Source organism: Camellia sinensis, chromosome 10, assembly GCF_055761805.1.
Source record: "Camellia sinensis isolate YWXY chromosome 10, ASM5576180v1, whole genome shotgun sequence".
Classification (NCBI taxonomy): Eukaryota; Viridiplantae; Streptophyta; class Magnoliopsida; order Ericales; family Theaceae; genus Camellia; species Camellia sinensis.
In genome coordinates, this window is record NC_138970.1 from 143198462 (window position 1) to 143222909 (window position 24448).

At 32.3% G+C, this 24448-nt stretch overlaps 1 protein-coding gene across 1 annotated transcript; it reads right to left on the reverse strand.

Moving 5' to 3' along the window:
- Positions 1–15: 15 nt before the first annotated feature.
- LOC145801349 (ATP synthase subunit beta, mitochondrial-like) lies at positions 16–10936 on the reverse strand. Its single transcript, XM_082892483.1, has 9 exons — positions 10332–10936; positions 8150–8225; positions 7945–8033; positions 7633–7750; positions 7448–7551; positions 7177–7335; positions 6840–7064; positions 5954–6265; positions 16–681 (listed from the first exon to the last, which is right to left on the reverse strand). The coding sequence occupies exons 1-9, from the start codon at positions 10788–10790 to the stop codon at positions 553–555; spliced, it is 1671 nt and encodes a 556-aa protein (XP_082748609.1). The 5' UTR covers positions 10791–10936; the 3' UTR covers positions 16–552.
- Positions 10937–24448: the final 13512 nt, after the last annotated feature.

Genomic DNA, 24448 nt, shown 5'->3' on the forward strand with positions numbered 1-24448 from the left:
CCAAAAAAAGCCATATTAATCAATATTAGGCAAAAAGTAAGCTAAAATACTTTTACCTTCTGCTTTTTTATTATTAACTTTGAACTAATAATAAATTCCACCAAATAGATCACTCTCAAGTCTCCAGCAATTACAAGATTCAAGCAAAGAAACACAAATGGTGCAGTGTTTAACATTTCCAGATCTATCAAAGTTGGGGGGGAAAAAAAAAAAAAAAAGACAAGCCCAAATGTCTGAGTAACCTAAACAAGCCATGTCAACAGCTGGCCGAACCAAAAATATCCATGCCAAGACACAAGTGAAATATACAAGTCAAATTTAAGTGCTATTTGGAAATATGGTTTTGAAAACAAAGAACATCCTCAAAATTTACAAGCCCACCCCTTTCATTATATGCACAGGGTGGGCCCTCCCCTCCCCGACAATCCACCTCAAAAAACAGAAACAGAAAATCCCAACACATATCATCTCCAAAAACTTCCGATGCTTGCACAGCCAACATGATCTAAATTATTGATTTTTGCAATTATGGAGAAAGGGTACAAAAGAAAATCAATGAGTAGAACTTTGTGAACCAGATTCCCTGGCAATCTTCTCAGCCTTAGCAATGACCTCTTCAATACCTCCGACCATGTAAAACGAATGTTCAGAAAGATCATCGTATTTTCCATCCAATACGCCCTGTTGAAATCAAGAAAACCATTAAGGAACCAATGCATCAACATCATGAACAACAACAGCAAAGATGAGCTATATATCTTTTCACCTCTAAAAGCATAATAAAGACAAGCATACAACTACTTGTCTAATTTGCATGAACACTTGATTAAGCCAATGTATGATGCAATTGTCATGAAAAGTAGTGACAAAAAAACAGGACAAATTGGCTGTCAGTAGTACACCAAGAAGTATGATTACATTTTTGGTTGGAAGAATCTTAAGCAACATGCAAAAGTTGAGTTGCTACATAACGTCTACCGTATCATAAAGTAGGAAGAAATATTTTGCTGCCTTAATATTTTTTAAGCACACAAAAAATGATATTTACAACATTGCTCCATTTGTTTTGGCAAAAAACAATTTCCAATGGAAAATATTTTGTACAAAAAACTTTTCCACAATTTTTTCCATAGAAGACATTTTCCTATGTTTTGTTGCAACTTTGGAGCTAATGTGCCTGTGATTGTATCAGTGGTGGCGGTGGCAGCAATGGCGCTAGTAGGGTGGTTGTGCGATGGCATTAGTAAGACTTTAATCCGAAAAACATTTTCCACCTTTCAAAAATAAAAAAACATTTACTGTCCAAATAAACTTTGTTTTCCGTTGAGTTGTGTTAGGGAAAATCGATGATTCCCACAAGTAAATCAATCAATTTTTCCTAACAACTGGTATCAGAGTTTACGATTTAATTGGGTTTATTTATTTATGTAAATCAATGTAGGGGAATGTGGATCGTATGTCTAACTTCAATGGAAGTAATTGGGTAACTTGGAAAACTAAAATGAAGAACCTATTATTTTTTAAAGATTTGTATGGGCTTATTGAGGGTGATAGTGGCAAACCCGAAGGTATGAAAGATGATGAGTGGAAGAGGCTTAATCGAAAAGTTGTTGGTGTTATCCGTCAATGGATTGATGACAGTGTGTTTCATCATGTTGCTACTGAAACTTCAACACATGATTTATGGAAAAAATTAGAAAGCCTTTATGATAGGAAACCAGCCACAAATAAAGCTTTTCTGTTTCGTAAGTTGGTTAATTTAAAATATAAAGAGGACAGCCCTATTCCGGAACATCTGAATGAAATAAAGAGTATTGTTAACCAACTTGCTTTTATGAAAATTATTTTTGATGATGAGTTGTAGGCTTTGATGCTACTTAGTTCTTTACCTGAAAGTTTGGAGACTTTGGTTGTAACAGTTAGTAATTCGGCGCCCGATGGAGTTGTCACAATGGACCAAGTCACTAGTAGCTTGTTGAATGAAGAAACTAGAAGAAAATCAGCATGTTTCTCTCATTCGGAAGCATTCGTTATGAGAGGCCGAAGCAAAACAAGGGGGAGGAGTAAGACTCCTCATGGTCGTGATCAAAGCAGTGACAAATCAAAAGATGGTTCTTTTTCAAAGAAAGACATTGAGTGCTGTTATTGCCATGAGAAAGGGCACATGAAGCGAGAATGCCGAAAGCTCAAGAACAAGGAGAAAAGGCGTGACAAAAGTGTGGATAAGAAGCAAGAAGACACGACAGTAGTTACTACCGATGATCTCATGGTCGTTTGTGAAGATGATTGTATCAATTTTGTGGGCTAAGAGAGCAATTGGGTGATTGATTCTGGTGCTTCTTTTCATGTGACTTCCCGGATTGATTTCTTCACTACCTACACCAAAGGAGATTATGGTTCTGTTCGAATGGATAATGAAGGTTTGTCCAACATTATTGGCATAAGTGATGTTTACTTGGAAACAAATTTGGGCTGCAAGTTGTTGCTTAAAGATGTGAGGCATATTCCCGACATTCGCCTCAATTTGATCTCTACTAGGAAGCTAGATGATGAAGGCTTCAACAACAAATTTGGTGATGGAATATGGAAGCTCACAAAAAGTTCTTTGGTGGTGGCTAAGTGCAAGAAGACTCGTACACTTTATTCGATGCAAGGAAAAATTTGTAAAGGTGTTGTCAATGCACTTGAAGATGATACTTCTACCGAATTATAACACAAGCGGCTTGGCCATATGAGTGAAAAGGGGCTACAAATTTTGTTCAAGAAAGAGCTTTTACCCGGTTTGAAAGGTACACATCTCAAAACTTGTGTTCATTGTTTGGCGGGTAAACAACATAGAGTTTTTTTTCATAAAAATTTTGCTTCTAGAAAAGAAAATGTTTTAGAGTTGATTCATTCGGATGTTTGTGGTCCTTTAAAAGTTAGAACACATAGTGGTGCACTTTATTTTGTTACTTTCATTGATGATTATTTAAGAAAAGTTTGGGCTTTTCTACTAAAAACTAAGGATCAAGTTCTAGAAGTATTTTAACATTTTCAGGCCATGGTTGAAAGAGAAACAGGACAGAAATTGAAGCGCATCCGATCAGATAATGGTGGTGAATACATTGGGCCATTTGATGAGTATTGTCGCAGTCAAGGTATTCAGCACCAAAAGACAATTAAGAAGACTCCTCAACAAAATGGCATTGCCAAGAGGATGAACCACACCATTGTGGAAAGAACAAGGTGTTTGCTTTCACAAGCTAAATTGCCAAGATCCTTTTGGGGTGAGGCAATGAGAACAGCGGTTGACGTGATCAATTTGTCTCCTTCCTATCCTTTGAATGGTGATGTTCCTGAAAGAGTTTGGACAGGCAAAGATGTGTCTTATGAGCACTTGAGAGTGTTTGGTTGCCGAACTTTTGTTCACATTCCAAAAGATGAGAGGTCCAAGCTTAATAGCAAGTCAAGACAATGCATTTTCCTTGGCTATGGTCGTGATGAGTTTGGTTATAGATTGTGGGATCCGGTTGACAAGAAAGTTATTCGAAGCCGTGATGTTGTGTTTTTTGAAGACCAAACAATTGAAGACTTTGGCAAAGGTGATCAACCGGAGCCAAAAATTAGTGATCTCATTGACATAGATCCATCTCCTTCATCTTCAGTTGATGATGAAAATGGAGGAGATGTGCAGCCACCTATTGAAGATGTAGATAATGATGCTAATCCTAACGAAGTTGAGCCAGAAATTGATGAAGAGCATCCAACTCAAGAACCGCCACCACAACTTGAGTTGAGGAAATCTACAAGGGACCGACAACCTTCAAGAAAGTATCCTCCCAATGAATTTGTGTTGTTTTCCAATCAAGGGGAGCTTGAGAGTTACCAAGAAGCAATTGAGCATACAAAGAAAGATGATTGGAAAAAGGCAATGGAAGAGGAGATAAATTCTTTACTTGAAAATCACACTTATGATTTAGTGAAGTTGCCTAAGGGGAGGAAAATTTTGAAAAATAAATGGGTCTTCAAATTGAAGAATGATAGCAAGAATCTGAGATACAAAGCACGTGTTGTTGTGAAAGGCTTTGGGCAAAAGAAAGGTATTGACTTTGATGAGATTTTCTCGCCGATTGTGAAGATGTCTTCTATTCGGGTTGTACTTGACATGGTTGCAAGTATGAACCTTGAAGTTGAGCAACTTGATGTGAAGACCGCATTTCTTCATAGTGACCTTGAAGAAGAAATTTACATAGAGCAACCGGAATGTTTTGTGGAAAAAGGGAAAGAGAAATTTGTTTGCAAATTAAAGAAAAATTTGTATGGCCTCAAGCAAGCCCAGTGGCAATGGTACAAAAAAATTTGATTCTTTCATGATGAATAATGATTTTTCTAAAACCACTTCGGACCATTGTGTGTTTGTGAAAAATTTTCCGAATAGTAAATTTATTATTCTTTTGCTTTATGTTGATGACATGTTAATTGTGGGTCAAGATTCTACCATGATAAACAGGTTGAAATTGGAGTTGCGCAAGTCTTTTGCTATGAAAGATTTGGGACCGGCAAAGCAAATTCTTGGTATGAAAATTGTTCGTAATCGCAAAAAGGGGCTGATTTGGTTGTCTCGAGAAAGCTACATTAAGAAAGTTCTTGAGAGGTTCAACAAGAATAAAGCAAAGCCGGTTGGTTGTCCACTTGTGGGTCACTTCAAACTTAGTTCGAATCAATATCCTACAAATGAGAAAGACAAAGGAGATGTTGAAAGTTCCTTATGCTTCAACAGTTGGTTCTTTGATGTACGCCATGGTTTTTATAAGACCGGATATTACTCATGCCGTTGGTGTGGTGAGTCGATTTCTTTCTAATCCGGGTAAAAAACATTGGGCAGCGGTAAAATGGATTCTAAGGTATTTTCGAGGGACTTCGAATGTGTGTTTGTGTTTTGGAGATGATAAGCCGATGCTTGATGGGTTCACAGATTCTGACATGGCCGGTGATGTTGATTCTAGGAAATCTATTTCGAGGTATTTGATGACTTTTGCAGGGGGAACTGTGGCATGGCAATCTAAATTACAAAAATGTGTTGTTCTCTCAACTACCGAAGCTGAATTTATTGCCATTACGGAAACTTGCAAAGAAGAGTTATGGTTGAAGAAATTTTTGCAAAAATTGAGTTTGAAGCAAGAAAGGTATGTGCTTTATTGTGATAGTCAAGTACTATTCATTTAAGTAAAAATTCTACTTTTCATTCGAGATCGAAACACATTGATGTGAGATACAATTGGATTCGTGATGTGTTAGATTCGAAATTGTTACAACTTGAAAAGGTTCACACGGATGATAATATTTCGGATATGTTGACTAAGACTTTGTCGAGGGACAAACATTTGAAGTGTCGAACTTTGGCGGGTATGGTTGATCTTTCCACCTAAGTCGGTAGGGAGAGAATTGTTAGGTATACCTCCTTATTAAAGTTTGAGACCCAATTGGTTTGTTAAAAGAATTTTAATTTGGTTTGGTTTAGGTATAATATATTTTAATATATTATATCTAATTTGTGGATCACAAAAAAAGTTTTCCTTTTAACTTTCATTTTCTGTCGTACTAAACGCCGAAAAACACAAAAAAATGTTTCTGCCAAAACAAACGAAGCGTAAAGAATGGGATTCAATTCTAGAACAAATCCCACAGCAAAAAAAAGGAGCACAGAGAAGTTCAAATTGTTAACAATTGTAATAGAAAAGGAATTATGAAAAATATATGATGTACAGACTTGAGAGTTGGCTCAACCATAGAAAGAAACTATTAACCTCCTCATCAAATTTCATGTTTTTGCACTTTGCACCACGTTTAATAAGAGTTATTGGTCAACGTGGCAAAGCTAAAACAAGTTCTTGACCAATAAAATGGGAGAAGAAGAATTAGGGCAAGATAATGAACAACCAATTGCATGGACAACAGATAATAATTTTACCTGAAAGCTTGCAATGCTCTCCTTCAAATCCACATACTTGCCAGGGGCACCAGTGAACACTTCTGCAACATGGAAGGGCTGACTCAAGAACTTCTGAATTTTACGAGCACGAGCAACAGTCAACTTGTCATCTTCGCTGAGCTCATCCATTCCCAAAATGGCAATGATATCTTGAAGGTTCTTGTAGTTTTGAAGAACTTTCTGTACTCCACGAGCAGTATTGTAGTGTTCCTCTCCCAAGATATGAGGGGAGAGCATACGAGATGTAGAATCAAGAGGATCGACAGCAGGATAGATACCAAGCTCAGAGATCTGCTCAACAACAAAAATCAATTGTTCAAGGTTGACACAGATTTGACTATTTCAATCACATTGTGGCAAGATGAACAGGAAGAGTTATTAAAATCGGGATCCTATGTGGCATCAGGAACTCATGGATCAGATTGTAAAATCGGAATTGAGAATCGTAAGGTTCTACTATCAATGAAAAATAAAATGGAAAAATGATCAATAATAATAATGTATGTTAAATAACTTAAAAACCATTAAAGAAAAATGAAATTTTAACGTAATGCATCTTCTATACTAACATAAATTAGAGAAGACGATTGGGGAGGGAGTTTGTAGTCAAAGATTTTATATAAATATATACATATACATACATATATACGAAATAAAAAAAAATAAAAAATGGTAGGATTGGGATCGTAGTACGATTCTACACGATTTTATGATTAAGATCATAGTCACTTGAAGTTTCAACAAAATTTAAGATCCTAGTTCATTCCAGATCGTTTGACCCAACTAAGATCATAAAATCACGAGATCCTACAATCTGGATCGGGATTCTGATAACCACATGGACGGGGGGAAAAAAAAAACATACCTGTCGCGATAACACAGTTGTGGCATCCAAATGAGCAAAGGTGGTTGCAGGAGCAGGATCCGTCAAGTCATCAGCAGGCACATAAATAGCTTGGACCGATGTAATGGAACCTTTCTTGGTAGTGGTGATACGCTCTTGAAGTCCTCCAAGATCCGTAGCCAAAGTTGGTTGATAGCCGACAGCAGATGGGATACGACCAAGCAAAGCAGAAACCTCTGAATTAGCCTGTACGGTGAAGAGAAAGAAAATGAGAAGATAACGATAAAGGCAAGAAGGGGAAATTTCTGGGCAAAATGAATAAAAAATCATCAAGCTACTCCATTAAGAGCATACCGACCTGGGTAAACCGGAAAATGTTGTCGATGAAGAGCAGCACATCCTGCCCTTCAGCATCTCGGAAGTGTTCTGCCACAGTCAAACCAGTAAGCCCAACACGAGCACGGGCACCAGGGGGCTCATTCATTTGTCCATAAACAAGAGCGCATTTGCTTTCACTCTGATATAATGAATACAAAACAAGGGGCATAGAATGAAAAAAGCCAACCAAAACATGAGTATGAAACATTATGGAGCTACCTAAAGGAAAGAAACATATACACTGCATTAACCTGCTTTTCACCAAGCTTAATAACACCACTCTCCATCATTTCCCTGTACAAATCATTACCCTCTCGAGTACGCTCACCAACACCAGCAAACACAGAGAAACCACCTGATCAAGGGTAATAATTAACCATCAATTAGAGAACATTAAAAAGATCAACGCCTTGTCATGAATATTAGTTTTACTAACCATGGGCTTTCGCGACATTGTTAATAAGTTCCATAATAAGCACTGTTTTTCCTACACCAGCACCACCAAACAGTCCAATTTTTCCACCTCTTTGGTATGGTGCAAGGAGATCAACCACCTGTCGATGAATATATGTGTATTGGCATAAAATCAGGTGGTCAGAATTATATAGGCTTGAGAGCCGGAGGCAGAGAAGATATACATAAACAAAAGGAAATTTGAAAATAATTTCAACAAAGTATGTAATATACTTTATGAAACAAAGGAAAGAGGGAAACCACCAGCATGAAAACTTTTAAATAGATAGATCACCTTGATTCCAGTGACAAGGATCTCTTGTTCAGTTGCTTGATCAACAAAGGCAGGAGCTTCTCGATGAATAGGCAAAAAGTGATCGGTTTCTGTAGCAATAATGAATAAAAATGACAAGCAATTCCAGGTTAATAAGTTGAGACCACATAATAGGGAATGGTAACCCATCATATCTAATTCATAAAAAGGCAGTTGGATTGCTTACTGATTTCGCCTCTCTCATCGATAGGCTCTCCAATAACATTCATGATACGACCAAGGGTGGCCCTGCCCACAGGTACCTACCATGATTAAAAGAGAAATTAACATTATCATTTGAATAAAGAAAAGGACAATGAAAAATATAGAAAACACAACAACATGCACCAAAAATGATACGAGTGTATACTACAGAACCCATGGAAAGAAAAAGGACAAGTTACAATGACCTACCTTAAGGTTTTTGTCAATTACCAAAAGCCCTCTTACATTGTGTTTGGTTGAGAGATTTGAGAAGGGATTTGGAAAAAAAAACAAAGGGAAAATGTGTGTAAAACTAAATGAAATGTGATGAAATGTAGGTATATTTTATTCACATTTCACCTATATTTTTTCTTTCCTTCTCCAAATCTCTTCTCAAATCCCCCAACCAAACACAGCGTTAGTGTGACAAAATTACAACAGCCTCCCCCTCCAGTAACAACCAGCAACAATCAAATAAATAGAGTTAATGATAATTATGAAATTACCTTTTTTGCCCTTGGGTTTGTTGTACACATTAATATCAAATCTAATTTTACTATCAAATTACAAAAATGCCTTGCGTACCAAACTAGCCTCTCTTCTCTCCCTTTCTCGTCTCCCTCGCTCCATTGCCACCACTCTCTATTGCCGCAACCCTCCACTACTACTGCCACAACCCTCCACTGCCACTGCCACTACCACCAGGGGCTGATGTAAGAAGGGCTTAGGGGGGTCACGTGCCCCCTCACTTTTTCATTTTTAGTTTTTTCTTTTTCATAAGTGTATTTTTATTTTAAAGCGAAAGGTCCACTTTGAACCACATCATTCTATATCAAAATTTTGTATGAATTTTTTGTTTATATATTATTTATGTTACTAAAATTAGAGATTTGATTTGTAGTCATTTGTGTTAAAATTAAGAAGTTTGATGTGCTGAAATTAAGAACTTTAATTTAGGGTGATTTGTGTTAAAATTATAAATTTTTGAAGGGGTTTTAGTTTCTTTATTTTTAAACAATCCTGAAGAAATAATTTATTTTTAGTTATGAATACTGTGAAGAATCAATTACGGAATCAAATGGGTGATCAATAGAATGAATAATAGTTTAGTTATATACATTGAAAGTGACAATTTTTTATAGGATTGATAATACATTTTGCCACTTGTGTCGTTGTAATCCTTACAATTTCAATTGACTCAATTTTAAGTCTTAATTTTAGTTTTTTCGTCAATTTGGTCTAATTGATAATGCCATTAAGGTTTTTAATGAAAAATGTCCACTAAGTCGACTGAGATTAAGTCACTGAATTGATCATATTTATAATTTTACTCCTATATGCATGACGCATCCTATTCATGTGAGCATTTGCCATTAACAAAAAATCTAACAATTAGAATCAATCGGACCAATTAGATACAAAGTCAAAATTTCATTTCAAAATCGGGTCAATAGAAATTAAAAGGACCAAAAATGACACAAATGCCAAAATACAAAAACTAGCAGTGTAAGACCGTCTCCAATAATAACTCAAACCTTTCATCAAATTTAAATTTGATGAAAAATGAGTTCTTTTCTTACTCCAACGGTTGTATCAAATAGGTATCAAATTAAGAATTTCACTTTTCTTTCATCAAATTAAGGACAAATGTGTCTTTCAACAAATCACTGCTCATTACCGTTGCTGGATGTCTGCCGAATAACTATCTCAAGGAAAAAATTTGTGAAAAAATTACACTAACCAGCCTCAAGGCAAAAAAAAAATTTACACTGGCCGGCTGACCGGCCAGACATCCGCCCGGTCGACCGGTGTTCTAATGAAGCATTTGATATCAAGGGAAGCTTTCACTCAAATTTGATCAAAAAAATTGATGCAACATTGGAGATGCTCCAATTTACCCGAACATATATTTACTTATGAACAGTACATACAATCAGATTTATCTAAAAAGAAAACATGTAATAAATCCAATCAATAACCAGAACCATATTTCATGACCAAATGAACCAAAATAAATGTAATCTACATCTCTCCATCACCATACCGAAATCCATCAAAACTCACGAATCCCTAAAAATGAACTCTATGACACCAGCAAAATCTTCAACAAATCAAAAACAACAATAAGCTTCACAAAAAGATCAAAGAACAGTGGTAACACTCACAGTGATTGGAGAACCAGTGTTAAGAACTCTCTGACCTCGCACAAGCCCTTCAGTCCCATCCATAGCAATAGTCCTCACCATCTTCCCTCCCAAGTGCTGCGCCACCTCCAAAACCAACCGAATCGAGTTGTCGAGGACCTCCAAAGCCGTCAGTATCGGCGGCAGGCCCTCCTCGAACCTCACGTCCACGACGGCGCCAATGACCTGACAGACGCTGCCGACGGCGCCAGCGCCGGTGAACTCGTCCAAGATCTTTCCGGAGGGGGCGGCGGTGGTCTTGGGCGGTGGAGAATTGGAGGGAGGGGCGGCGGAGGTGGTGGCGTAGTCGAGGGCGCGGTTGAGGAGGAAGGCCTTTGGAGAAGGGCGGTGGTGGGAGGGGCATGGTCTGAAGGTAGGTTTGGAGGGAGAGCGGTGAAGGGAGGATCGGAGGAGAGAAGATAATAGCCTCCGTGAAGCCATGGTCGTGTGGTGTGGATGTCAGAGAGAGAGAGACAGAAAAGGACTCCTAGCTAGGGTTTTGTTTTGTCTGATTCGGTGTGTCTCCACGGAAAAATTGGGATTTTGCTTCTTTTTTTTTTTCGGTTTTGTTATTGATGTCCGAAATGGAATTGACATGACGGCGTTTGATTTGTATAAGAAAAGAAACGTCATCGTTTTCATGATAAAAAAAAAAAAACTGACAATTTTGAGCAATAAGCCTAAATCCTCTCCTATTATCACCTAGTATTTATCTGGAAAAAAATACATAAGAAAGAAACTCCTGAAAGTTAGCGAATGGATTCTTTTTAGTTTTAAGCAATTTTTTAATGATTTTTGAATTATGAAAATACATTTCATAAGTAGTAAATTTTTTATTTTTTGGTAACTTTTTTTAACTTTTAAACTAAAATTCAAACTTACCAAATGTGGCCGAGTAAAACTTTTGCATTCTCCCCTTTATTAAAAATAAAAAATAAAAATAAATTACATTGATCTCTCTTCAGATTTAAAAAATATATAATGAATTTTATAATTTTAGCATAATTATATTAATTTTTTTAAAATTTTAATTTACATAACATTTAATTCTATTTTTGTTAATAATTAGTTAGTCATATGAATGAGAAGAAAAAAAAATGATGTTATCATCCTTATTTATCCTTGTGTTCTTAAATCTTTAGTATTGATTTTAACCATTTTAACCTTACTAAATGGGAAATCAATCTAATTATGTTAATATTGTGGAGTTATTTTTATTTTTTCTAAATCTTAAAAGAGATCATTGTAATTTTCTCAAAATAACATCAGAAGTGCTCGAGACTCAAATTAACCTATAATGATATAACAAGGGTGTTGGACCCTACATAATTGAATGCGTAACAAATTAAAAATTGACATTTAACATGGCACATCATTATAGATCAAATTGAAATTTTTTTATCAAGGGACTCAAACATTTTAAAAAATGGGTAGTAAAGCTTCTCTCCAGTCCACTTTTCCTTTATCTCTAACTTCTCTCATCAATCCATCATTTATTTCCTCTCAACAATTTGATGTATTCATATAGGCCATGTAAGTGGAGAAATTGTGGAAGACAAAGTGAAAGATTAATGGGGTATTTAGGAAAGATAATGGAGCGATAATGGAGCTAATGGAAAACAAAAGTGGAGCATTAGCTTCAATGGATCAAGCAGGATGAGTATACATGCATTTAACGCATGAATGGGTCAAAAAATGAGTTTGGGAAGTGTCCACCTGAACTAACACAAAACCTAGAGGAGAAAAAGCTTGGCTTTGCTCACTTAGCTCGGTTTTGCTCCGGTTTGGTCCAACTTTGCTCCGGGTGTCCAATGAGGCTCAAATACTTTACCAAAATAGGCTTAAAGTTGTGAAGAAAGCTCAAATTCTCTATCTCTTACTGAGGATTCTATGAGAAACACATTCTGAATTTCATCATCGGGTAATAAAAAAAAAAGATATTTATCGATATCAGAGAAAAAAAAGGTGTGGTCGTGGTCGTGATTGTGGTCGTTGCCATAGATATTAGAGAAAGAGAGACAAAGAGAAGAAATGAGGTGTATGGAAGAGAGAAAAAGACAAATGGGTATAGGATTTTTGGGTCTATCTTAAAAGTTTTGAAATTAAATAGAATATATATTTTTCAAAAAAGACTTCTGGGTGATTTGTCCTTATAAAATTAAAGAGCAAATAAATGTATCATAGAAAATGGAAGATTCAAAAAGAGATAAACTAATAGAATAGAATAAAAACTCTGCTAATATATATATATATATATATATATATATATATAATAATCTTACTATTCTACGTATTTCTTTTTGGGATATTTAATTTAACATCCCTCTCCGACTTTTACTAATGAGAGAGGTCCACAATATTTTTTTTTTTATAGCCTAAGGTTCCTCACCTATTTATGAGTCTGTATCCACACCCATATATCACACACACAATCTCATTTTCTTTCTCTCTCTCTCTCTCTCCTTTGAACTTTATCAATGGTGACTTCGATGAAAATTTGCAAGGTGTTTGCGTCAGTGTACTCAGTAATCACCATAATGTTCACCAGCGCCGCCAATTTCGTCGAAAATCATGTTTTCGTCGCCCTGAAATTAGGGGTGAGCATGGTTCGAATTGGACCGGATTTGGATAAAATCAGGACCAATCCGTTATCTACGGTTCCTAAAAAATCGAAACCAATCCGATCCGTTTAAATCTTGGAACCAATCCAAACCAATCCATTTCAACACGGATTGGATCGGTTTAGGACCACGGATTCACATAATTAAATAACAAAGATATATATATATATAACACTTTAATTTTATAAAAATAAAAACATAGCGCTATATTAGTTCTACAATAGCAACATGTTTTTCTATAATAGCGACATAATGTTCTAGAATTTAAACAATCATAAAAAAACTGGTTTCACCATAAGTATTTAGACCATTACAAATTAAAACTAAAAACTAAAAAATAAAAGCAATAAAAGAAGATATTATACGAGATTTAGGTTTGAGTTTAGATTTTATATAGAATAAGAGAAGATACTATGGGCGAGGATGTATAATAAAAATATAGACTATTTGTATACGGTTCGGATCGGTTCCAATCCGGAACCGTGGGGTTCAATCTGGAACCAATCCATGGACTAAGGATTTTTAATTCTTCAATCCGAAACCGAACCACGGATTCAAAAAACCAATCCAAACCTATCGGATTGGACTGGATTGGATCGGATTACGAATTTTACGGATTTCTTGCTCAGCCCTACCTGAAATGCCGTGGTGACAGCATCCTCGGACTTAACAACTTCAACAATTACTACGACTCTTCTTTGAAATTAGCTCAACAAGCTCTTCTTAAATTCACTGGTGTGTTCATTGTTGAAAGAGATATCAATAACATAGCTCTTTTGAAGAAGCTTTTTGAGGTAGTTGCTTTTACTCATGTAATGCATTTGGTTGATCAGGCTGGTGTGAAGTATGCAATGGAAAACCCTAACTCTTATGTTAATAGCAACCTTGATGGTTTAATTAGTTTACTTGAAGTATGTAAATCTGTTGATCACAACCTTCAATTGTTTGGATATCTTCTAACTCTATTTATGAACTTAACACTAGAGTACCCTTTTAAGAAAAATATAGAACGTACCAACCTGCTATCAAATAAGAGAAATTTCAAGGCGGAGAGAATTTGAAAACAGAGAAAATTAGAGAAATTGAGCAAACCAAAGAAATTTCAAAACACAGAGAATTTTGTTTGAAATTTCTTTGTGTTTTGAAATTTCTGTGGATCGAAATTTCTCTAGATCAAAATTTGCAGAGCCAGAAGAAGGTTGCAGAGGAGTTTATTAAGAAGAATAAGAGGAAATTGGTCATGGAAATTTCTCTGGTTTGGTATAAATTGACTGTAAAGAGCAATTGCTAGCGTTTGGGATGAATTTCCTTGTGATTATGTGCTTTTGTATAAACTGACTGTAAATATATTGTATGCTTTTGTCAATTTGTTTATTATATATATTATGATCATGGGAATTTCTTTCTAGGTTAATTGGTTCAAAACATAATTTTTTCTGGTTTGATCAAAACACAAAGAAAATTGTAGATAAACCAGAGAAAATTGATCAAAACACATAGAAAATTGTAAGAAAATTAGGGAAATTCCAACCTAGAGAAATTTCAAAACACTGAGAAAATTTCAAAACACAAAGAAAATTTCAAAACACAAAGAAAATCAGAGAAATTAAGAGAAAATTTGTCAAAATACAGAGAAAATTATGAGCAAACCAAAGAAATTTAAACATAGAGAAATTTCAAAAAATATTGAAAATTTCAAAATATAGAGAAAATCAAAGAAATTGAACAAATTAAAGAAATTTCAAATCAAAAAAATATCAAAATACAAAGAAATTTGTCTGGAATTTCTCAGAGTTTTGAAATTTCTTTGAATCAAATTTTTTCTGAAAAAATATTGAGGACTCAAACCGTTTATGAAAATATTGTGTGTCATTTATCTTATAAAATTTTAATACCAGGGACCTTAAACAAAATTTCCCTTTCTTTTTATGTATTACATTCTCGAAGTGGGTTTATTTATATAGGTAAACAAAAACAATACATGAAAGGGCCTTTTTTAGAAGATGGTTAAAAGTTAATTTTTTATTTTTTTTTTTGATTTTTTAAAAAAAATATATGTATAAAAAATGTGAAAAATGATGTAACTCAAAATCGAGATGGCCAAGCCGCAAGCCACTGTACCAAATGTTGACCTAATAAAGCAAATTTTCTTGGCTGTGAATTTTTTGTTCCATTGCAAAGTGTCCTCCAATAATTATTGTATAACACCATACTTTTATTTATTTATTTTTATTTTTATTTTTAATCTACAGTGTTGAAGCAACACTTTTTTTTTTTTTTTTAACAGATTGCGCAAAGTGAAATTTTAATTGAAAATGATAAACAAGACAATGTCTAAATACAAAAGAGCAATCTTACCATAACAACCCAAAAGAAACAAAAAAAAATGAAATATTGTTCAGCTTGTTTGGTTTTGATTTATAGAAAACACTTTTTAGAAAATTATATTTTTTTATTTTTCATATTTTTTTTGTTTTCAATGAATTTTTTTAATATTTTAATCATTTTTTTTTATTTTAATTTTTAGACACACTTAATATAAATACACTTAAAATGTATATTATTTGTGAAAAAAATCTGTAAAAAATTCACTAAATACCACAAAAATACAAAAAAAGAAAAAGAAAAAAGAAAATTTAGTATATTTTTCATATTTTTATGTGTTTATTAAAATTTTAAAATATTTTTCACAAATATTTTGCTATTTAGATACAACTAAGTAATGTGCATTTAAAAAAGTAAAAAAAAAATTAAATTTTAAAAATATTCACAAAAAATAAAAAATACAAAAAATAAAAACTCAATTTTTAAAAAACCAAAACTAAACACACTGGTTAGATTTTTTTTAAAAAGAAAATTGAAAATTAAGGGTAATATAAGAACTCAAGTGTTACACATCCCTAAGAAATTGGAAATTGGCAATTGGCAATCACAACTTTATTTTATTATTTTGCTCAACATGATATTTCTTTTAGGGATAATTATGTTTTATCAATTGGGCTTATTTACTCATAAGTTTTGAATATTTTTCCTTTTATATATTTACTTCTCATTTTGATAATGAATTTTTTTTGGAACTTTCTATAATTCTTTTTTTTTTTTTCGTAACATGATCATTTGATATTAGTAATAATATTTATAAATTTATCAAAGTGATAAATGGTTGAGACATTTCAACTTTTTGTTCATGAGTTTTATATTAATTTTTAATTTATTTGTGTTAGTCTGTATCGAAATATGATGTAAAAACTGCAAGTGGTTGAATTTATATATTTTTTAAAAAATATTTTTATAGTGATAAATTTATCATTGAAAGTCAAAATATAATTTTTTAATAAATTTATTTGATTCATTGCTTCTCTATTTTATTTTAGGATAAATTACAAATGCACCCTTTGAGATTTGCTTAAAATACAGATTGTCTCCTGTGGTTTGAAAAATTACAAATACCCCCTTATTAAAAAAATTTATTCAATAGAATTAACTAAAAAAATGAAATTCATAATTGTTCTCCTATACAATAATAAAATTACCTAAATTATTAATTGAAACATATTTTTAACATCATTAAAAACTGTTAATTGACTTGATAATTTATTAATAAAAGGGATCATTTGTTATGAAATCAAAAATCTCAAGGAGTAAGATGTAATTTTCAAAACTATAAAGGACAATTCATATTTTGATCAAACTTTAAGAGTGTATTTATAATTTATCCTTTATTTTATTTTGGACATGAATGGACTCTAGTGGTGCATGGTTAAAGAGTGACTGACTGTTATTGTTGTCTTGACATAAGGGAGAATAAGTTGAGTGTAATCTATCCCATATAGGTCCCGTCTGGTAGAGCTGTGGAAAAGTGATTGTAACTTACAGTCTAAAAGCTTATAGCTTATAGCTGTGAACATAAGCTGATTTTTGACTTACAAAAAGCTATAAGCTGTATTGTTAAGCTGAACCAAACATATCAAAATAGTTTAAATTAAGCTAAAAGCTGAAATAAGTTGGAAATAAACCCTACCAAACAGGGTCATAGTAGTGTTAACCGATTGATAACAAATTACAAATGGGTGTAAAGTCTTATCTCCTAATAGTCCAACAACGTTGCGGTGTTTGTTTAGATTTTTTTAAGTCAACTAATAACTTTTAGTTTTTGAAAAATTATTTTAGATTTTTAATTAAATTTATTTCAAATAATTTCTGATTCTAACAATTTATTTAACTCAAAAAAATTAATTCTGAAAAGCTGCTTACCTCTTTTTTCTGATTATCAGCTTCTGCTGTGGATATACTAATTTACAATTATACTCTTATTTTTTATTTTTTTTAAAATAGAAAAAGACCCAAATGGACTATAGATTATTATTATTATTTTTTATGAAAAATATAAACAAGTATTGAATAATGAAAAATAAAAGTTAATTGAAAAAGTTACTTCATAGCTTATTTAACAAACATTACTTAGCAACTTAAATCTATAATCCAACAATTACACCAAACAGATTAACAGTTTCTGATTAAAATAATATTCTATAATCTGTTAAGGTATAATTTATAATTTGTTTTAACAGTTACACCAAATGGAGCTATTATGATCCCTATCATAAATTGAAATTGCTTATTAAATGTAATATTGCCAGATCATATCATTGTTATATCAAATATTTACTCGAGATCATGATATTCATCATATTTTTTTCAATTTCAATGGTGATTTGCCAAATGACTATTTTAATTAAGAGTAAATTGTTGAAAAGTTCAAATTAAGAATGGTATAAGGTATTAAGTCTAATAGATATTTTTTTATTGGTGAGAGGTCCACTATTTGCGAAATAATTTGGTAAAAAGTCCTTTTGTTAATTTTGGAAGTATTTTATTTTCAATTTTACCCATTAATTTATATGTTGACTTTTCGTTAGTTATCTATTCAAATTTATATCTATCTGTTCAAATTATTTCTATCTATTCAAATTTATATCCATCTGTTCAAATTTTTTGACTATTTGCTAAATTTTTCCTCCTTATCTGTTCAAATATATGGCCAAATTTTATTATCTGTTCAAATATATGTCCAAATTTTATTATCTGTTCAATTTTTTTTTCTACTTGTTGAAATACCAAGCAAACCAAATCCTATCTGTCAAAATAAATACCCAAACCAACCCATATATGTCGTAATACCAAGCCAAACCAAAACCTATTTGTTTATTTTCTTATCTATTCAAATTTGTTTAAATTTTATCTATTCAAGTCTTGAACCTATCTTTCAACAATAATAATAAATACTCTCACCTGTTGAAAATAATATATTTGTGTCAATTTTTTTATCTATTGCAATCATCATCATTAACAACCACAACAACAAAGAGTATTATCTGTTGAAATGCTAATCCTCTCCCAAAGAATAAGAACAAGAACAAACACATATCAATCTAAGAAAATATATATAAAAAAAAAATGTAGAAAATAGAACAACACAAAAAACTGAAGATGTTGATGATGATATATTTGATCTGTTTTCTTCAATGTGATTGCAGAGGCGTCTTGTAACAATATGAACTCAAAATCAAATCCCACTCTTATATGAGTGATAAGTAGTACTCATACTAAGTCCAAAAAAGAAGATTACGTACTAGACCAAAACATTCAAATATATATATATATATATATATGTATGTATTTATAGATAGTTCATTGATTTGAGAAGAAAAAAAATAAAAAAACCATTGAAATATGACAGATAGTTTGCAAATCTGCATCGCGGTGAAGAGATTGGCCTCTGATCTGTTCAAGCCTGAATGAGAACACAAATCTCTTCAACAATGCCAAGGTAATGCACCTCCACAACCATCACGACATTCTCGCCAACAATGATAAGGACTCCGCCACTCAAAACCAACAACAGATGTGCGATATGGTTCCTCTGGCCTCCATCGTCATCGCAGAGTACTAGTAGCGGCGGTGAGTGGTAGGAGAAGAGAGAAAGAGAGAGAGAACGGTCTTCAAGGTTGACAATCACATCGGCGCTGCAATCGCCGGACTCATCGTCGCTGTCACTGCCGCCGCCTAGAGTTTTGCTAGCTTTTAAATGCTTGCAACATTATCATTGAGGCTGGAAAACTCAATCCGACTCCACTGAGTGTGTGTGTGTGTGTGTGTGTGTGTGTGTGTGTGTGTGTGTGTGTGTGTGTGTGTGTGTGTGTGTGTGAGAGGGGCCGTGGGTGAGAGCAACATTAGAAGCGACATCGATGGCTAGGGTTTAGATCAAATGAGAGTGAAAATTGAGAGAAAGAGAATACACAGAAAAACAGAAGGAGAGAGAGGGGGTTTGGTTTAGGTTTTAACCCCGTATACGGGAAATTATTCAATGATCCCGGAACTCCACGTCAACAACCTTAGGTGGTACTCCAAACCAACTGCAATGTGCCATTTCAACATAGTATCAGTAGGCTAGCCACGTTAACAAGGAACTAACATGTGGTAAGGATCACTTGCTGAATTTTTGGACCAAGCAACTGGTTCTTGTGCTTTTTTGTTTGTAAATTGATGGCTTTTAAATGGTGTTGTACCTCATCAGTACCAAACAGAATTGGCGGAATTAAGAACCAAAACCTTTTTTGTTTCTTATTGCTATATAAATATGGAAATATTACAAGGACAAAAAAACAAGAGGAAAAAAACAAAGAAAACATTCCTGATATAACTTTATCATTGACGATTATTTGACCCAAACAAAAAGGGTATATCATGTTCAGAAAAAAAAAAAAAAAAACACACACACACACACACAAAAAAGGGTCTATTGATTGCTTATTATACTGATAAGATATTCCTTTGTAGGTTGTTTCCTCTAGACTTAGAAAAGGCATGAGCCGTAGTGAGCCGACTTGGAGGCATTATTGGAACTTTGCCCATGATTATCTAATGGAGCCAATTCCACATCATCTGAAGTTGGTGGTACAAAAACTCACCTGCCAAGAACAATATATAGAGAAAGTAGAGAAGAGGCCCAACTGAGTCTGGCAAAAGAATTGAAGCCAGAGACACTAAAAGAAGCCAACCAAACACCACTATCCCATAGCGAGCATAAGTTTGCGAGCTATGGTGATCTTCATAAGAAGAAGATTTCAGTTTGGCATAGTAAGAAATACCATAGAGAAGCAAACTAGCAATGGAAACACCCAAAGATTTGGGGTATGTGTCGAATGGGGATATGCCGTTCTTCCCTTGATACTTGATTTGCAAAAAGCTGAGGAGCGCTGGAATAATAACAGCCAAAACCGGGTGACAGGAAGCAAAGGAGGAGGAAGTACTCTGTTGTTGCGACAAGTAGTAGAAGTGTGTTGTAATGCTGAGAAATGAGACATTGATCTGTCCAAACAAATATGTTTGCGCGCCTTGCTGAGGCATTCTTCTTCTTGTTGTTGCCATTGATATAATAATAGTAACACACACAGATAGAGAGAGAGAGAGAGAGAGAGAGAGAGAGAGATCTGCATCAAAATAAGGAATTAGTTAGTTATAAAGAAAAAATAGCAAGTAGATAAGATATGAAAAGGAGAAAATGTATTACCTTTGATATACAAAATCAAAGTAGATCTATATCCAAAATCAAGTGTACAGGACTTGAAGAAAGGGATGTTTAAATGTAGAAGATTGAAAGTTTGATGGGAAGTTTAATCACTAAAAGGGGTTGATGTGGCTGATGTTGTATGTTTTAATGTTAATTACCAACAAAAGATGCTAGCTTTTTAATATTTCTTCTTCCTTCCAATTAATTTTATTGATAATTTCTTTTTCTTAATTTGCTAGAAAATGTTTGGTGAGAACCGGTTTTATTTGCTTCTACTATTCATGATTTCTTAGGGGCTTAAATTTTGTTTGAAACATCTCAAAGTAGTTCACAAATAAAAAGTTAATTACTGTCAGAACAAAAGATATTCATGTTTTCTTCCCTGAGCTGAAGTATGGAAGTTGCATGACAAGGCACCACATAATCCAACTACATTCTTTATCAAACCCCTTCTCAATGGTGATCTTCAGCAAATCCATTAATCAAAATCAACTTGGGGAAACAATATTCTTCTTTCCAGCAAAGCAATTGCTATGTGTTTTGACTCCAAAACAATATCAGCTCAGCTCCAAATCTTTTTGACTAGGTAATATTTGAAACCAAGTTTGAGCAATGCATGATTAGCACCGGTGACCAAATCATCAACTGGAAAATACCATCAAATGCCCAGTTGCTTGCCAAAATCAAAGAAATAGTCATCATACAAATAAGAATTGCGTACAAAAAGATTTTATTGTTCCTTTCCTCTCATAAGCATTTTTACAAACAGATGGTGGACATGTGCAATACACGATATAAATGAAAGAAACAACCATATATTTGTTACCGAATTCAAGTAAAATTGAAGCAAACAATATGAGAATGACTTCAGGAATTGCGGGTACAACAAAATTGTTGGTGGACATCGATGATCAAATTGGTTGTAATAACTGGTGAATGGCAGGAGACTCGTAAAGAATAGATGGAGCTCAGTGAGCCGTTATGCTAGCGGGGGCAACCTTACATAGTATTTGTCAAATGGTAGCAATGATGTTGCTGGTAATCGTTGTTTTTTCTCTAACCACAGTGTTGATAAAAATGGAGAGATGACCTGTGAGAAAGAGAGAAAGAAGAAACACAGGCGTTGTTTGGTTTGTTTTTCAAAAAAATTTTTGAAAAAAATTCTCTACAAATAAATTTTAAAGAATAATCAAATCAAACAAATTTTTCTAAAAAAAATCTCAAAATTTTGTTTGGTTACTTATTTTTCAAAATTTCTCTCTTATACACATCAAATCAATCACTTTTTTTAAAACTCTCCCCAAAATAATTTTTCAAAGTCATTTCTGAAAAAAGGCAAACCAAATAAGTTTTCGTACTTTTTATTTCAAAAACTACTCTACAAACATAAACTAAATACACCCACAGTCGTCAAAAATGAAGAGATGAAATGTGAGAAAGAGAGAATCAAACATTAAGAGGAACCACTTTAAAATTCAAACTTCAAAATTTTAAGCGGGAATATGAAATTATTTAATGTTTCCGAACTCCACGCCAACAGCCTTAGATTGTACGCCAACCTAACTGTAGTGTGCCACCACAGGCGGCATCACCTGTCATATAAAACAGTAAAATAACTTTAAAAAGTTAAAAAGTTAATTTTTTATCATCTTTACAAGACACCATTACATAATAAACTATTGTCTAGACTTTTAAATTTTTTTTAATAAAATTGAATGTTGCGTCTAAGACTCTTTAATTAAAATGTTATCAAAAAGGTTAAAAAAAATTAATTCATACAAAAAGTAGTTAAAAATTCATTCTTAAACATTTTAATTTTTGTAATTTTTGTTTAAAAAGTTAAATAATCATTTTTAGTCTTCGTTTCGCATTTGTTTTTTTAGTTAATTTTTTTGTGTTAGAATTTTTTTAACCTAACTTTTTTAGTCTCATTTGATTTGTTTTTTACTTTTGTGAGAAAAAAATATAATGATTATAATTTGAATGTGACATTTTATCTTATTGACTTATGTAACCAAATTTGTCTTTCGCATTTTTTTAGCTAAAAATCTAAAACCAAACGAGCTTTAGGCTCCGTTTGGTAAGCCTCTCAAAATATAATTCTACTCATTGATTTAAGTGTGTTGTCTGTTTGGAGCTTTCAAATCATAATTGTACATTCATTTCTCAAAACTCAATTCAAAACATAATCATTACTATTCAAAACTCATAACCAAACACATAATTCAAAACTCTTTTCAAAACTCAATTCAAATCAATATTTTAATTTTTTAAATATTTTAATATTTTAAAAATATTTTAATTTTGTTAAGATTTTAAATATTTTAATATTTAAATATGTTACATTTTTTTAATTTTTAAATTTTTTGAATATTTTTAAATATTTTAATTTCAAAATATTACGATTTTAATTTTTTAAATTTTAAAATATTTTATAAAAATAAATTCAAACTCTATTTTATAAAAATATTTTTAAATATTTTAATTTTTTTTAATGTATTTGGTTACGATTTGAGTGCAGAGTTGCGAAAGTAGTATGAAGTTTCTAGTTATATGTTTGGTTATGAGTTTTAAAAATAATTTCTTAATTGAGTTTTATTTTATGTGTTTGGTTACGATTTGAGTGTAGTGTTGTTTTTAAATTTAAAATATTAACATTTTAAATTATTTAAAATTTTTGAATATTTAAATTATTTAAATTTTTACGATTTAAATTTTTTGAATATTTATTTTAATTTTTTACTTATTAAATTTTTTAGATTATTTAAATATTTATGATTTAAATTTTTTGAATATTTATTTTGAAAAAAAATTATTTCCTTTGTAGTATTTTCAATTAAAAAATTGATTAATGTTATTTTCTGTTAATAATAATTTTTTTGATTGAATTTTAAAAAGAATTTGGTTATGAGTGTTGATCAAAATTTTCAATAGTGTGCAAGTAGTGTGTTTTGTTATGAGTTATAATAATTTGAATTAAGTTTTGAAAACTCTTTTCAAAATTCATAACCAAACAAATTTTCTTATTTCGCATGTCAAATCGAACTTTCAAGACTCAATTCAACATTCTATTAAAAAATCATAACCAAACAAATTTTCTACACTCAAATCATAATTCCACAACTCACAAACTCAAAATACAACTTATACTCTTAAGCCTCCGTTTGGGAAGTGGATTGGCTTTTTGGCTTTTTGACTTTTTTGGCTATTTTAGCCTGGGGCTAAAAAGCCTGGTTTGGGAAGGAATTTTTGGCTTTTTTAACTTTTTGACTTTTTGGTGAGGTGTGTTCCTATTAATTTACCAAAGTGCCCTTCCCAAAACACATCTACCTTAATTGCAAGGGCCATGTCGTCCACGTTAGCAAGCCAACTGTCCGAAATAGGTGTTGTTCTTTTTTATTTGTTTAGTTGTTTATTTTGGATTTTGATTTGACGTATTTTGCTTAATTTTTGTAATTTTTTTAAAATTTATGTTTTTGTCATTTTTATTTTTTTATACATTGAAATTAGTTCTTGTTCTTTAATTTACGTTTTTTGTAATATTTTGTTTAAAATTTTTTATTTTTTTTTCATTTTCTGTGAAATGATAAAAAGTGAGGTTTTATTTTATTGTCCTGTGCAATTTAAATAATTTAATTTAATTTAATTTTAAATATTTAATTTTAATTTTAATGTAATTTTAATTTTAATTTTAATTTTATTTTAAATATTTAAATAATGTAAATAATCTAAAAAATTTAATAAGCAAAAATTTAAAATAAATATTCAAAAAATTTAAAGCGTAAAAATTTAAATAATTTAAATATTTAAAAAATTATTTTAACAAAAAATTTAAATAATTTAAATATTCAAAAAATTTAAATAATTTAAAATGTTAATATTTTAATTTAAAAACAACTCTACAC